The sequence below is a fragment of the Rutidosis leptorrhynchoides genome, chromosome 9 (assembly GCF_046630445.1).
Source record: "Rutidosis leptorrhynchoides isolate AG116_Rl617_1_P2 chromosome 9, CSIRO_AGI_Rlap_v1, whole genome shotgun sequence".
Classification (NCBI taxonomy): Eukaryota; Viridiplantae; Streptophyta; class Magnoliopsida; order Asterales; family Asteraceae; genus Rutidosis; species Rutidosis leptorrhynchoides.
In genome coordinates this window covers 328,643,334-328,659,491 of record NC_092341.1, presented here as the reverse complement: position 1 = coordinate 328,659,491, position 16,158 = coordinate 328,643,334, and the positions used below count along the sequence as shown (strand labels likewise).

General features: G+C 34.4%; 2 protein-coding genes across 5 annotated transcripts; one reads left to right on the top strand and one right to left on the bottom strand.

The window, feature by feature from the left end:
- Positions 1 to 3,439: 3,439 nt before the first annotated feature.
- Positions 3,440 to 4,634, top strand: LOC139867378 (ethylene-responsive transcription factor 2-like). The gene has a single exon (XM_071855749.1). It carries the CDS (start codon positions 3,493 to 3,495, stop codon positions 4,156 to 4,158), a length of 666 nt encoding a protein of 221 aa, XP_071711850.1. The 5' UTR covers positions 3,440 to 3,492; the 3' UTR covers positions 4,159 to 4,634.
- A 1,178-nt stretch (positions 4,635 to 5,812) lies between these two features.
- Positions 5,813 to 15,786, bottom strand: LOC139867377 (polycomb group protein EMBRYONIC FLOWER 2-like). Of its 4 annotated transcripts, none has more exons than XM_071855745.1 (22): positions 15,648 to 15,786; positions 15,173 to 15,279; positions 14,881 to 15,043; positions 14,433 to 14,509; positions 13,998 to 14,109; positions 13,755 to 13,914; positions 13,605 to 13,664; positions 12,492 to 12,625; positions 12,221 to 12,283; positions 12,019 to 12,140; positions 11,086 to 11,150; positions 10,667 to 10,719; positions 10,519 to 10,572; positions 10,367 to 10,426; positions 10,091 to 10,140; positions 9,909 to 9,988; positions 9,570 to 9,729; positions 8,155 to 8,203; positions 7,825 to 7,908; positions 7,495 to 7,574; positions 6,710 to 6,799; positions 5,813 to 6,121 (listed from the first exon to the last, which is right to left on the bottom strand). In XM_071855745.1, the coding sequence occupies exons 2-22, from the start codon at positions 15,205 to 15,207 to the stop codon at positions 5,998 to 6,000; spliced, it is 1,875 nt and encodes a 624-aa protein (XP_071711846.1). In that variant the 5' UTR covers positions 15,208 to 15,279; positions 15,648 to 15,786; the 3' UTR covers positions 5,813 to 5,997. The 4 variants fall into 4 exon arrangements, with proteins under 4 accessions (XP_071711846.1, XP_071711848.1, XP_071711847.1 ...); XM_071855747.1 differs by having other exon boundaries at positions 14,454 to 14,509; XM_071855746.1 differs by having other exon boundaries at positions 14,881 to 15,028.
- Between the last annotated feature and the right edge of the window lie 372 nt (positions 15,787 to 16,158).

The window sequence follows — 16,158 nt, the reverse complement described above, 5'->3', positions numbered from 1 at the left end:
AGTGCGGATTCATGATGACTCGGGTTGTTCGGTCATCTTGTTGATGGGGTAGTGAATCTCGGGTTGTACGAATTCACTAAGGCACGGGTAGTACGGCCGTCCTCGGTTGTTGGAATGGTGAAGGAAGTGAATCTCGGGTTGTGCGAATTCACTAAGGCTCGGGTTGTTCGACCAACATTCATGGGGTTTAAGGTTAAGGGGTTAACCTTGTTGTATTATCGGATGTATTTTTTTGTATATGCGTATATATACTTATTGTATGTTGTAGCTAATCTTACGGATTTGGCTTGGTGATACGTTAGGTATAGCATTGCTTAGTTATGCTTGGATTGCGGTATGTGTTTACTATTTGTGGGTTAGCGATGCGTATTCATTTTATGCATATATATGTATGTAGTATATTCTCACTCACTAAGCTTTAGCTTACCCTCTCGTTGTTTATATTTTTATAGATTTGCATGGAAGCGATGGCTCGGGTAAGCGTGGGAACTAGAGGACTTGCGTAGTTTGCTTATAAGACGTGCTTTTGGATTGATTAGGATTGAGTAGCGTATCCCCAATCGCCATGCTCGGTCTTTAGTTTATGTTAAAACTCACGTGGTCGAAAACTCGAAATTTTGTACGAAAGTCGTAAAACGGCCGAAGTGGTCACGGTGTCGTAAAACTCGGTTTTATTGTGGAGAACTCTTAGTTTTAATTATATTAACATATTGTGAAAGTATTTTCGTGTGAAAGTGTCGGGAAGCGGGTTTTCTGCTCGCGTAAAATTGTAAAACTGGTCAGAATATTTTAGTTCATTTGGACGCCGTCCAGATAGCTGGACGCCGTCCAGATGTACTGTCCCACAAAAAAAAAAATTAGACGTGTTTTTGGTCGGATAACGGGTTGGGTCGTTACATTTTTTTTGGGGCGGGTCGGGTAATATAACAAAAATATCTTGGGTAAAATGGGACGAAACAATTTTACCTTACGGTGAGGGTGGGCTAAATTTGGGTTCTCTTAAAAGTAAAAAATATGACTTTGATTGGCAAGTGGTGGTGGAGGTTTAAAACCGAACCCACCTCTTTGTGGGTCAAAGTCGTTTCGAGTATTTATGGACAATCGGGTGGGCTTTCTCTTGATGATACATCACTTTTTGATTCTTTTAAATAATTATGGAGTGGCATCATCAAATCGGGGATCGATATTGAGAAGACTAATATTCCTTTTAGGAAACTTTTTGTTAAAGATATAGGTGATGGTGCTTCAACATCATTTTAGAATGATACTTGGCTTGGTGAACAGGCACTTAAAAATAAATTCATACGATTGTCAAGACTTGAAAACGATTTGGCGGCTTCAGTTAAAGATAGGATCACATGGGACGGTTCAAAGTTTACAGGTAATTGGTCATGGGCAAGAGCTCCTTCCGGACGTATAATTGGCGAGTTACAAAGACTTAATGAATTAATTACAAGTGTGGCTATTAATCCTGAAAAACAAGATACATGGACATGGAAGGCGGGTAACAACGTGAAATTTACTACAAAAGCTTTAACGGATATGATCAATGCGGAAGTAATAACTCGAAGTAATGTAACTTGTGAGACCTTACGTAATGCTATGGTTCCAAAAAATATTGAAGTGTTTGTATGGCGCGCAAGAAGAAAACGTTTTCCGGTTTTGATAGAATCGGACAAAAGAGGGATCGACTTGCACTCGGTTCGGTGTTCACTTTGTGACGACGATATCGAGTCGGTTGATCACTCCCTTTTTTGTGCAAACATGCTTTGGATGTGTGGAATAAAGTATTTGATTGGTGGGTCACGGTGGTAGTAATGTTGGGAACATGGGCGATATATTTCAAGACACGGGACATTCGAGTTCGTTGGTGGGCAAGAACATTTGGCAAGCGGTGTTGTGGTCATGTACCTATCTAATTTGGATGAACCGAAATCAAAAAGTTTTTTCAAACAAGAGTTTGAATGTACCGGTTACCTTAAATGAAAGTTAAGTAAAAAGCTTTGAGTGGATCGCGAAGTAATGCAACTATAAAGTTATCAATTGACATAATTGGATTCATAATTCTCAAAGTCTTATTTAATAACTAATGTGTAACATGTAATGTGTGTGGTTCAAGATGCCACCTTGTCATCTTTGGTCTACTACATATTATGGGTTTAACTTCTATTGTGTACTAATGTGAAAATATTGCTCCTCTGAGCATCGATGTATGTAACTATGATGTTTATAATTAATAATAAATGTTTTGCTTTTCAAAAAAGAAAAATTTTATAAACGAAAACTTTGAAAAATCAAACGAAACAGTTATTGAGACGAAGGGATTAATTTTCTTATAATGGGATGATGCCATCAAACACTTGTCTCCAAAACTCATATGATTAGCTAAAGCAAGATACTATACTATCTACGATTAATAAGAGTGAGTTTAGCCATTTTATTGACTGATATTTACTGTTCACGATTTTTTCATAATCTTATCTTCATCTTTTTTCTTTTTACGCAAAAGTTGATATAGCGTAGCCACGTACCAATATATTATCTTATCAATCAATTGTTTATAACAATTACCTATGTAGTTCAAGTGATACTTTAAAAAAGTTAAACAATATGTGTGTCTAGAGAGTCACTCAAGTTAAATTTCACACTATCATTTGCTTTTTACCTCAAATAGTTTGTTTGCATTTTAAGTGGATTGCTTATTGCTTATTATATGTAACATATTATTGATATTAGCAAATATTGTTAACTCATAATTTTTTTTAAACTCGTTTCAACGCTCAACGAAGTCGGCTTAACCATCTGTCTTGTTATTAACATAACGGAAACTTACTAATCTAGGGACTGTATGTGCTAAACATCATAATAATTGGACGAGATATCCATATTCAATATTAATAGGGGACTACTACTGTAATTACTTATTTTATTAATTATTTTACCAAATTACCCATGTGTTCAAAAGTTCATGCCACACTATATAAACCCCTCACTAGATCTTTCTTTAAAAGAAATCCTCAAAAGTCTTCTCTGTTTTTACCCATCTCTCTTAGACCACTCCCGATGGTCCTCCCTCAATCCCTTCCTCACCATTCTTCCTTGAGGGCTCCATTGGCATTGGTGTGCTCTCCCAAGCCCTCAGTCCGCCCTCACAAGATTCGCCCTCATCTGTTTCTTCCCCAAGCATCTTCCAGCACGAGATCATTTTTTCTTTCTTTTTTTCTTTGCTTTATTTACTTGTACTTTAGCATAAACAACCTTGTACATTACTTATTTAATTAATTTTGTGGGGTATGTGATTGGGAGGAAGTATGTCATGGTTGGCAATGATGTGTCCTGAGAGTGTTATGAGAGGAAGTGGTGAGAAATGAGGAGAGAGAAAGTTGATGTGGCGCTGAGTAAGTGTTCATGACGGTGTCATGGTTGGGAGTGGTCTTATTCAAATATTACAACAAACAAATCCACTTCATAAAATCACCAGAAACAATTAAAATGATGCAAACAGAAACATTTCCGGCGACTTTTCATGGAGAACTTCCGGTGTTTGGCCGGAGCACAAGCTTTAACAGCCTAATCCCATGTTTATCAGACAATTGGGGCGAATTACCATTAAAAATAGATGACTCAGAAGATATGGTAATTTACGGTATTTTACGTGACGCCGTTAGTGTTGGATGGACTCCGTTTAATTTCTCGGCTCAAGCTATTAAAGCTGAGCCGATAGAAAAAATCGAGCCGGTTTTATTGGCACCGGTGAACGAAACCGCCACAACTTCAGTGGCGGTTTCATTACCGGTGAAAGGGAAACATCATAGAGGTGTGAGACAACGGCCGTGGGGAAAGTTTGCGGCCGAGATAAGAGACCCGGCGAAAAATGGAGCCCGAGTTTGGCTCGGGACGTATGAAACGGCTGAAGAAGCCGCTATTGCTTATGATCGAGCCGCGTACAGAATGCGCGGCTCGAAAGCTTTGTTAAATTTTCCACATAGAATTGGTTTGAATGAGCCTGAGCCCGTTAGGGTGACCTCAAAAAGGAGGTCACCCGAGTCATCGGGATCGGCTTCGGTATCATCGGATAGCGGCTCGGTGAAGAGGAGAAATGTGAAGGTATCGGCTGAGCTGGTGGAGCCAGAAGTACAAAGCCGATCACCAAAGTGAGCTTTTTTTTAGAAAAGAAAAGGAGAAAATAATATGCCAAGTGGCGTGTAATAATTGTTTGATAGATAATGCCAGCTTGGAACACATTACGGATGAGGGTCCGACCCGCTATTGGATTTGTTAGGAGTGGGTTATTTAGGTTTTTGTTGGAAATGACCAAAATAGTCCTGCCAATGGAAAGTGACTGTTATTGGTTATTGAGAAAAGGTGCGAGGGCATCAATGGATATTTAGCATCAAGTTGGCTACAAATGGATTTTGTGATGATTATAAGTTGGTGATGTCATATATAATTAAGCGATGATGTCATATTGTCATGGTCTCAAGTTTGTGATATTTTGTAGTTTTTTTTTAACAGCATAATATTTGTAGTGTTAGACGTATTTTTTTGTAGATATGACTTGTTAGTGTAATTAAACAATAAGTAAATGTGTGCATTTTTTCATTATTTAATGAAATACATAAGTGTGCATAAGAATATAAAGTTGTTACGGTTTGATAAAATGCAATGACAAATATTCAAAATCGCTGCATATTAGGTTTTAGTTGGATGAGCAACATGATCATCACTTGTTGGACAGCCATCATGTACATTTGGATTCACAACTTTGCGTCGTTGCAACGATTTATGTGATATTTCACGAATTGCGTTGATGTATCAAGTTGTGCATTGGCAATCAACATAGTCTAAAGGGCTTCACGACACGAGTTCAACAACCCAATATTGACGTCACAAATTCAAGAGACTTTGATGATGTGTATATACATACCTACATTATTTCAATGATTGTTTTATTATTTTTACTTTTTATTTTTTTTCAAATATAACTAGAGTATACAAAAACAAAAATGTTTTATAAAAAAACGTTTTCAAACCAAAAAGTACAAGAAGAATCTAATGAGACTCGTACTTAGAAAGCGGCAAAAACAAAACTATCTATATTAGCGTCAAAAACAAAACTATCTATATTATATTGAGCCTCATCTACACCGAACCAAAACACACCTTACAAACAAATACACACGGGCCGAAAAGAACAAGCTAGACCCTACGAAAACCAAAACATAACCACGTACTAACTCAAAAACTCTACATCGCACAACAAACTAAACAAACTACTAAGGATCTACCTTAATCATCTTTTACCAATGATTGTTTTAATGTGCAAGTCTTCTAATTACACTCTTAATGGAAACGTTTAATTAAGTCTCTCTCCAAGTTATGCCGGTCTCTTAAGGATATAATGTTAATTATTTAAAATAGTTTGATGGGGGTTGCAATATGCAAACCAATTAGTTTATTGCCTATTTTTGTGACAAGAAAGAGGTATGGATGCTAACGATGGTGGCTCTCTTATTGGTGATATTCAGCCAGGTACTAGTCCCAACTCCCAACAGCGATCACAACATTAGTATTGGCTTGCAGTTTTTGGCAAACAGCTGATTTGGGGTGGCAGGGTGGTCATGTTATTGTTGATGTATAATTGTGTACACGTCGGACGTATGCGGGCCCTGGACTCACTGGAACAGGCTAGGTAATAACTGACTCACAAGGATGAAGAAGAACAGGGTTGCAAGCAAACGACAACCCTGAACCCACCCATTCATTATCAGTCATAAAAAAGTTGTTTTCTTCTATAAAGTATATATTGTACTTGAAACAAAATAAGTTCATAAATGACCAAACATTTGTTTGTTAAATTTACTCCATATGTTATATGGGAAATGGATAAATTGAGATCCACAAAGATTACAAACTGTAAAAAGTACATATATGTAAACCACCAACTCCATAGAAGGGGGGGCCTGCTCAGCAGCAAAATTTTGATAAATAGGGTCCTTAGCTTATAACTGAAGCAGTATCAATGTCTTGATACTGTTCAAGAATTAGGTTGCAGTTGTTCATGGCTCGTTGGTCAAGAAGACCATGGTTCCATAGTTTAATCATGAATACTTTCCAGCACCTGCAAATATAAAAGTCAAGTTCCATACGGTTAAATGAATTAAATAAACAAATACAACATAAAAGGGTGTGCTGGGTTTATAGATAATTATTATATTATATATCTTTAAGAAAAAGAAAATACAACAATAATACCCAATCCCACGTTTGCGGGGTAAGGGGAGGTATGATGTAGACATTCATTACTTAACCCCACAAGAAAGACGCGTTTCTCTACTATCAAGCAAAGAAAGTTATCTCTCAACCCGAAGGTAATGAGTTCCGCAAAGAGCTCCGGACAACATGACCATGAAACTAAATGATAAATAACTAAATATATATGCATAATAAAAGAAGAAAAATGTATTATATTATATATGTTTTAAACAAAATAAAACTTTGGCCATTTTGTCTGGCCACCCAAGATATGAATCCAGTGAGGTTTGAACCTAAGACTTCTTGGGTGGAACTTTTAGTCCCCAACCAGTGAGCTATTTTCGTACGATTAGAACTTACATTGATTTGTGCAAAAACTGTTGGTTAAGTGGTGGCATCTGTGCAAAATAACTTATTACTATTAGTCTATTAGAGAAGGAAGAGAGACGGATACCAGAGAAGTGGTGGGTTCTGTGCAAACTCTTGTCCATGCAATTTTGAAAAGGCTTCACATGCCCATGGAGTATGACTATCAGCCAGCACCCTGACACCACAATAAGTAATATTAAACGGCGACATTAGAGGCCACAATATCAAGCTTTCAACGCAGTAACTTATCAATTGGTTGATTTGTGTTGTGTTTCATTTTTAACCAGGTCAAAACTTGCCTGATTTGTACCAATATAAGAAATAAGTATTGGATTTTATGGCACATATATGAACGTTCAATGCTAATTGTTTATTCCGTTTATAGTAACATTGTTTTTTTTTTAACATCAACTTTCTTTGTGTCAACCCATCCAACCTCGGTTTCACTCAAAAATAAACCGTCCTAATGTATTACTCAACCCACAAAACAAGAGAGCACATTTTGCCACCTATAAGCATTTTAGTGCTACAAGGTGAGAATGATTTTTGTGTTTTAGTAAACAAGACATCATTATTCTGAGAAAAGAATATTAGAAATACCAATTCTACAAGAGTTAGCAAGTATAATGAACCACAAAGTTGGTGCCTTCTATATCTGCATAAGTTGTGCAAACCATATTTTTGTAGAATCGTAGAGTTCATGTAACGAAAATTCTCAAAATAAAAGTTTGTTTGCGAGGAAAAGAGGTGATTGTTGAATACTAATGCAAACGAACAGTCTTAAATTGCTTGAAAGTGAAAAGTAAAGATATAGTTAACCTAGTTCGTCTTGTGATACAACCAATATCATGTGAAAGAGGAACATATTACCGTTGTTTTCGAATGAAGGAGTTCCAGAGATGCATCATATGCTTTTCATCTTCGGTGACATCAACAAAGTCATCAAGCATCTGAAACATATGAAAATACATGTCAACACTTCTTATTCAATCAGTCAAAACAAACATCCAGTTCTACAATCTGTTCTTTTGTTGGACTAAGAAGTCTATTTGCTTGTGCCATATTATCAAGGTGTTTTGATTACAATTTGTTGAAAAGGCACAAGTTACAAGTGCTGGGATGGTCACAAATTTACCCCAAGTTTAAAAAGTTAAACCAATTATTATCTTACATATTAAGGCCACAACAGAACAGACATACCCGTCTATCTTCAAGATCTGCAACATCGTCATCGACTTCATCTTCACTGTCTTCATCGGCTAAAATTTGCTCCATAGCCATTGGCTGGAAAACATTGAAGAGAACCTTAATTTCACATACTTGATGGTGGGAGGTAATACTAAAATATATTTCTTTCAAAAGAACAAGCATAATAAATAATAATTAAACAAGAAAAGCATGAATTTTCTTTGGTCATGATAATGGCTAATACTCTAAGTCTCTAATAGACATCTACCAAAGAAGTATATAATGAAGCCATTTTGTACAAAATTAATTAATAAGAAATGAGAAGTTGTCTGCTGGTGATACCTGAGCTCTGTGTGAGTGAAAGAACTGCCGCTTCTGCAAGAGTGCTCGGCTGGCACACACAAAAAACGAGAGTGATAAGCGCCCATTTACGTAGACATGAGATGATTCAATTGAAATAAAAAGACTTAAAAACATGTCCAATGGGTCAAAAGCGCCCTGAAGGGATTTTTGCCTGGTATGTAGGTAACTCATCGTCCCATCAACCAAGAGGTCGTGGGTTCAAGGCTCACATATTACATGTATATATAATATATAATGTAAATGTATACAATTGTGGTGTGCAGCATGTTAGCTGAAAAAGGAAAACCATTTCACTAAAAAAAATGTATAGAAGTAGTAAACAATAAATACTATTAGTATTAATATTCAGTATTATTATTAAATCTATAGTTAATATTAAAATCCTACAATGATGATGTCATTATTAGGCTACTTCCTTTGTTAAGAAAAATAAAAAAGAAAAAGAAAAAAATCTAAGTATGGTGGGTAATGTCATTAATCTAAATAATTTTGAATTAAAATTAAATCTTATTAATTAATTATTATTATTAAATCTTATTAATAATTTATACAATTGTGGTGTGCAGCATGTTAGCTGAAAAAGGAAAACCATTTCACTAAAAAAAATGTATAGAAGTAGTAAACAATAAATACTATTAGTATTAATATTCAGTATTATTATTAAATCTATAGTTAATATTAAAATCCTACAATGATGATGTCATTATTAGGCTACTTCCTTTGTTAAGAAAAATTAAAAAGAAAAAGAAAAAAATCTAAGTATGGTGGGTGATGTCATTAATCTAAATAATTTTGAATTAAAATTAAATCTTATTAATTAATTATTATTATTAAATCTTATTAATAATTATTTTAATTATTAAAATTAAATAATTTTGAATTATTTTAATTAATTATTTTGAATTGAGTATGAAAAGGTATAAAAGCTAGGCAGAAGGAAACCAATTCTAAATTTATATTTTAATTTACAATTTTAAAATAAAATGACAACCAATATTATCTCTTATGAATGGATGTGGATCGTTTAATATGTATTTTAGGTGTTTGATGAAATGTTCAGCTGACGAGTTTCTTAGTCGGACTCTGTGGTTCCACAGGTCATTAAACTAAATGACTATAACATTTACGTTCACTTAATACCTAAAACATATCATTGAACTGTTTCGTTTAAACAAACCCGTGGTTCCACGGGTCATTTCACTAGTTGCATTAATTAATTTGTATAATAATTTGAAAGGGGAAAAATATTTGTCGCACCAAAAAGAGGAAGGAACAAAGAAAACATTGTGCTCAAAGAAGACAATATCTAATTATCTATATCTATTAGTTTATATTATCTTAACCAAATTCAGGCCAGGAAAAGAGACGCTAAATGTTGAAAAGAGAGCACATACCTTCTAGGATCAGAACGTTCAATAGATAACTTCCTTGTCTTTGCAAACTGCAGCATCGTTGGAGGTGTAAGGTTGCTTCCAGATACGGAATGTACAGAATCCGGTTCAGTAACTGAAACACTATTAGCATTTGATATACAATTTGCAACCTCTGGAACATCTGTCGTAAATCAAACAGATCCAAATGAATATAGTCCCTTTATCTACCTAAGACACTTATCATTTAACGTGTAACAATTTCTCCAATCTCATCCACATAAGCACTACGTGAAAGGGAAAAACAAAAGAGCTTTAGAAATACACAAGACAAGACTAGCATTAAGGATTTAGAAGGCAAACCTGAGTCCATTGGAAGCGACTGCACGCGATTTTCATTTTTACTTCGGCACTTCAGCTTCCTGCGTCTCAATGGCCTATGGCTGTATAAAGTGGTTTACACACATATTAGTAAACTGTTGTACTTCAAAAAACAACTTAAACTATATCCTAACTTGTAGCATAGGAAATAATTTGAAAATTACCAAAATGAAAATGCCTCTTTTCTGGGATCGGCAACACCAACAACGCCAAACTGAGCAAGGGGAAAGGGTGGTACATTAAAATAATACAGAACTTAGGCCGAGTTAAAACAAAAATAAAATAAATTGCAATAGAAAAACAACACTAAACACCAACAAGCTAATAGCTCAGTGTTACCCGCTGCCTTAGAAGTTGGGGCCCACCAATGGAAAATATGAGCCGACAATTACTATGCTACATAGTACACAAGGTACGTAAGGTTATGATCCTATTCTTACCTCAAATTTATTTATATCAACCTTCACAGATACATTTACGACTTGATAATCTTCATTTACCTACAGAAAAGTAATAGAAGTTTGACACTAAGAAATAAGAACGTGGCTAAAGACGGCAACAAGATGGTGGAAGATTCATATATGTTACCAACCCAGAACTCAAAGTTAAATAGATCATGCGACGAAGTCAGATGAAATCTCAGACCCTAAAAACATCACAATAACCACAAAATGATCACATAAAACAATAGATCAAGTGCATCATATAGTGACATAAAAAAAGGTCAGAACCATATCTACCTTATAACTTGCACATCTCACCAAGCAGAATGGACACGTATAATCTTCAGTAACTGGATATTTGAACAAATAATAAGGCTTCAAAAGACACCAAAAATGCCAGTGTACGAAAAATTAATGCATCTAGAATTCCTTGTTTACTAAATTAAATTATCTCATAGGTGCTTACTACAAGTCACTGGTGTAGACTAGATCTTTTGAGATAATTATCGTTTTAAGTATCACCACAATATGAGGCCTACTAAAAATGCATCACGAACCAAATAATGTTGGCATGCTGTGACTAGCAATTTTCAGGCAATAACTCTTTTCGTAACGCAAAGAAATATTATTGAACAGATTCACACAGATAACATGTATACGCTTCGGACTAGTTTTATGAAATAGGTACGTAGTAATATGAAGAAATACTCCCATACCTTCAGTCCTCTGCATTGTATCATTGTAGTACTTGTAGTTGAAAATGACATTTCCAGTTCTCAACCTGACAACAAACGCGAAAAGTTAAAGTTGGAATTCGAAATGAACCGATAAGTAACTGGTTTTTAAGACAAGAAAACATCAAAAGAACCGAAAAACAAGGCTGATAATACCAAAATTGGGGAGCCAAAATACCGAACAGAACAAGAAAACTAAAGAGGTAAAAATGACCGCAATTGCAAGAATAGAAAGACAACAGAGACAAACAAAAAATAAGATATATATGAACACCATCTGCCATATCCATAAGACAACAATAGCACCACATATGATTGATCATACCAAGTATATGCAGGGTCATAAAGGAACAGACGTTCTGCAACTCTGGCAATAAGCATAGGTCACACAAGTGATTTAAATTTAACAGCATGTGATTATATAGTTCATGTACACAACAGTAATGAGTAACCCTAACCATCTTTAATCTTCAAATCAAATTAAAGTAATATATGATGACAACTTAAATGAGAATCTAAAAAGAATAACAGCCATTTAGGGAAATAAGATATTGCAACTCAATTTGCTAAACGAAGGTGCATACACATAAGTAGGAATATGCTTATAACAGCTAACAAATATTCAGTTTCAGCAGATCTGGAAAAGCAGCCAAAATTAATTGAGATCAAGTTACTAAATTGTTCAGCTGGCAACATGAACCTGATTCAAAATTTAACTTTAAGAGAGTATTCTAATAAACTTTCTGATGTTTTTCATACGTTACATTTTCTATGTCATATGGGGAAAACTATTCTTAGCATACCCTAACCAGCAAATACAAGATGAGAATGAAACTTACACCAATTGTGATATAACTACAACAGCGAAAAAAATACATATAAAAAAGCCAACTGTTACATGAAAACCATAAATACCTCATAATATGAGGCAGGGCATCGTCAGGTATATCACTGTACGAATACAGATCGTACGCTGATATATCTTTTGCACCAAGCTCCTCTGCAGAGATGAAGAGTGGTACTTGCTGCAATATACTCTTTTGCCCAATAAAATAAATATATTAGTAGGAATACAATAATAAATCGAGGTTAACTAAATAGCTACAAGGGAACATACCACAGCTTCTGAATTGTGTGGAAACTGAAAAGAGACACATTTTTCCTCATCCAAACCACTCAACTGCAAAAGCAGAAAGAAGTGATAAAAACAAAAGACAAAAACATAAATATATAAAAGCAAGAATTATCCAGTCAAAAGCCTTTCTTGATCTAAGTATATAATATATTGCTAGATGGAACATATGTATTTAGAAAATAGAACGCATTAAATTCTCATAATGTCTCATTTTGAACACTTTTGACCAGATTATTGTGTTTGTCAAGCATACCTTCATATAGCATGAACGCATGCTAACAGTTGACCTCGTCTCAGCTCTCCCCCCCAAACTTAAGTTTGGAGATCTCTCCAGATGAAGTAAATCCAATGGTATCTTTCCCAGTAAGCAGTATCCACCAAAATTTGCTGTCAGCATGTAAAAATGAGTAGTGAGATACAGGAAACAAATTTTTACAAATGTGAAATGGTATAATGACTGTGAATGAAAGATTCAAAATAAAATCTAAAAAGACGACCAGCTGTTTTGCACCCAATACAGTAAAGTGGAATCCAATTATATATGTGGATGATGAATTAAGGCTTTCCTAGTATTATATATAGCTTGCATTATTCTACCTTAACTTTTCACAAAAATAGAAAGAGTAATAAATATTCAAACAACAGAATCATCTCAGAAGCACATGTGGAACTTTTGTTTCCGTATAAATTTCCATGTCAAAGCATAATGAACATTGCAAGGGAGTTTGATAAGTGAAAAGAGTTGGTCTCTTAGTGCAATATTTCGATTTTGAGATCCATAATCAAAACTGAAACATTTCTTCTATGACTAAAATTTTATTGGTGGTCATGGACAATCAACTAGAGAAATGATGACATGGGTGTTCGATCCACAAGATTTTGTTATTCATTACTACTTTTAAGAATAAAGAGTATCCAAGACACTTGGCAACCAGTCAAATACTTGTTCAACACTTGCTAAACCAGACATTGCAACGTCTGTGGGATGGATAGAGTCTGAAGAAGAAACACATGATAAACATTTGTGTACCTAAATGATGATCTAAAAGAAATTTGTAGCATGTATACTTCTACAGAGGACAATAAGTGGTCAAAAATATTTGAATTAAAAGACATGAACTATAACATGGAACAGAGATTATGTAATGAAGCTGTGATATGTCCATAGAAGTTTTTAACTTTAGTCAGTTTATATTGTTACTAGATATAATTGAAGATGAATTAAAAATCCACGGAAAAATACAAAGAAGCGGGAAAGACATGAGTGGAAGTATGCTTTGGATGGACAACTACAACTACCACTAGTGGCGACAAAGATATCAGAAAATAACATCAAAAATAACTTCTATCCAAAAGCACATCTTACATGAAGCAGAAAATATACGGTCCTCAGTTAGATCAATTCCTTGAGGGTTGGTGATATCAACTGTAAAGTAGACAAAACGTCATTACCAACAAAATCAAACAGAATACAAGCATCCTCTGAGTATGACCAAACTTGCAGACAATGTCATACCGCAGCTCACCAACAACATGGCAAGAGACCCAGATTTGACCTCCGCTGATAATTTGCTAATTTCAGGGAGAATATATTTGGCTCTAGCAGAACTCGAAGTCTCAGCTCCACCAAAAGTGGTCAATTTACAAGCATGACTAAAGCGGTAAACAGCTGAACGCTGCATCTTGAGAAAAATTCACATATGAGAAAAAACTAACAAAATAAAAGAATCCGTGATAAGTATAATCATATTATTACTACCTCCACGTTTGCAGTAGAAAGTTGCCTCGCTAGCAATACGTAAAAGGGAAATAGGCTCTGAGTATCCATTCCATCATCAATAGCTCCAGATACAGAAACTGATATCTGAATCCTGAAATGAATAGAAGCAAAAACTATATATTCCTAGGTCATAAATAGACTAATCAAGTTAACCTAAATCCAATCAACAAGGTCTCTAATCTAAAACTGATTCCTTAAGTGCATTTCAGTCCTTCAAAATGCTTTAAACTACTTGCACATTAGCCTTAGCCTTAGCCACCCCCTACATCTTCTAATTAAGTATGGAAATGAAATCACGGTAATAGGTAACATTGTAACAAACCCTCGCTATAAACATGCATTGGTTCAAGGTTGAACGAAATATTAAAAATCTATTTAATAAATGACGGAAAATCAATTATGTATATAACTGACTTTCTGTTGTAGCATTCTTGCCTTCTTTTGTTCTTCGCTTGTAATTTGTAATGCAAGCATCTCTGAAGAAATAATGGCTGCACAAAAATAAACCATCAGTTACAACTTGCAAACGAAACATAAAAGTATTAACACAACGCCATTATGCTAGATTTTTCACAGGTGTCACTGACATCAAATTTTTTAACTCGTATGGATACAGTATGTTTTACTCTACAACATATAGAAGGCATATCATTTAATGTAATCAGCTAAAACACATATGAGTATATGAATGATAGAAAAGCTACCATTTCTAGTAGATTATGCACAATTTCCCTAATTAATAATAATTAGAAATTTAGCCATGATACAATCTCCAATCTACACACTCCAATTAAACAATCATATTATAAAAGGTGATATATAAATAATTGTTAGAAAGGAAAAATCAGATTAAGTGAGTCACATTTCTAATTGTCCGTCGCTGAATAATGTTGTATAATTCCACAGGCTTGCAGTAAACTGCAAGGCTTTCTTCAGCTGCAATTTCTTCTTCCGCTGACAGCTGTACAAGATGTCCTCGACGACACATCTGATCTCTAGATAGACTGCAACTGCAAACAGAATTCCTGTTCCATGAAATTGCATAAGCTACATACATACACGCACATATATACATATACATGTATAGGTGGGTGTATATACAATAATATATATGTATTCAGTAACTATCTAAACGGTACTCGATTTAATCATACATGGATTTTCGAGCAGCTAAGGTTATGCCAGGCATTCTTTTTAAAATGATTGCAAACTCATAGCTATATCAGCTTATTCATTGAAAGTCACTTTTTGCACCGCGCACCTGCATAATAAACAAATCTAGTAATCAATTAAATCTAAATCTAATGATTTGGTTAACACATATCTAGACACACACGTACATCTGTGTGTATGAATTTATGTAATTTTGTACACACGGAGATATTTATAAATACAATTTGTTGAAATAGCATATAGACAGTTAAATTGCAGCAGATAAAACACGAATTAGATTATCTACACAATCGGAAATAAAAATATTAAATCAAAATAATAATGATAAACTGATGAGTGAAATTTCGAACCCGAAATCGCTGAGAAATGTAATTCGATCAATTAATGCACAATTTGAGCTGCAATTAAGTTATTACCTTACAATATTGAAAGAAATGTGCAATTAGGTAAGATTACCTTTGGATGATAGGAGCCCTAATTTTGGTGGCAGTGATAAATATGGAGTCAAGAGCGTATGGAGAGTGGTAAATGTGTGAAGGAATTTATATTTGATGACGGTGACTATGACTTCAGGCTCCCAGTTCCGGAAGGTTGTCCCTTTTGGCACCGAAAACAAAATAAATGATTGTACTTGTAACAAATTTTCCTCATTTTCAAAAAACGTTTTATTTGGTATTTGGTATTTGGTATAAGGTGACTCGTATATTATATTTTTAATAAAATTATAATTATAATAATTTTTTATATACTATCTTTTGCATTTATATAAAAATATTAGTTCAATTTAACGTTAGTATTTTTATGCATACATTAACTATAATTTATGATGATTTTTTTAAATAAATCTTAAGTTCATTAAATGAAACATAATGTATGATTTTAGACATATGTTAACAACACAATTTATATTTTTAAAACTGTTTCTCACACATAATCATCTTTCATCTTTTCTTTTATAAAGCAACAA

What these genes read in the sequence shown, in the direction of transcription:
- LOC139867378 (XM_071855749.1), top strand. Translation starts at nt 3,493, where the DNA reads ATGATGCAAACAGAAACATTTCCGGCGACTTTTCATGGAGAACTTCCG.
- LOC139867377 (XM_071855745.1), bottom strand. Translation starts at nt 15,207, where the DNA reads ATGCCTGGCATAACCTTAGCTGCTCGAAAATCCAT. An exon ending in AAAGAGGCATTTTCATTTTG is followed by an intron (nt 9,989 to 10,090) that starts GTAATTTTCAAA and finishes CACTTTATACAG; the next exon opens with CCATAGGCCATTGAGACGCA. An exon ending in CAGAACCCACCACTTCTCTG is followed by an intron (nt 6,122 to 6,709) that starts GTATCCGTCTCT and finishes TTATATTTGCAG; the next exon opens with GTGCTGGAAAGTATTCATGA.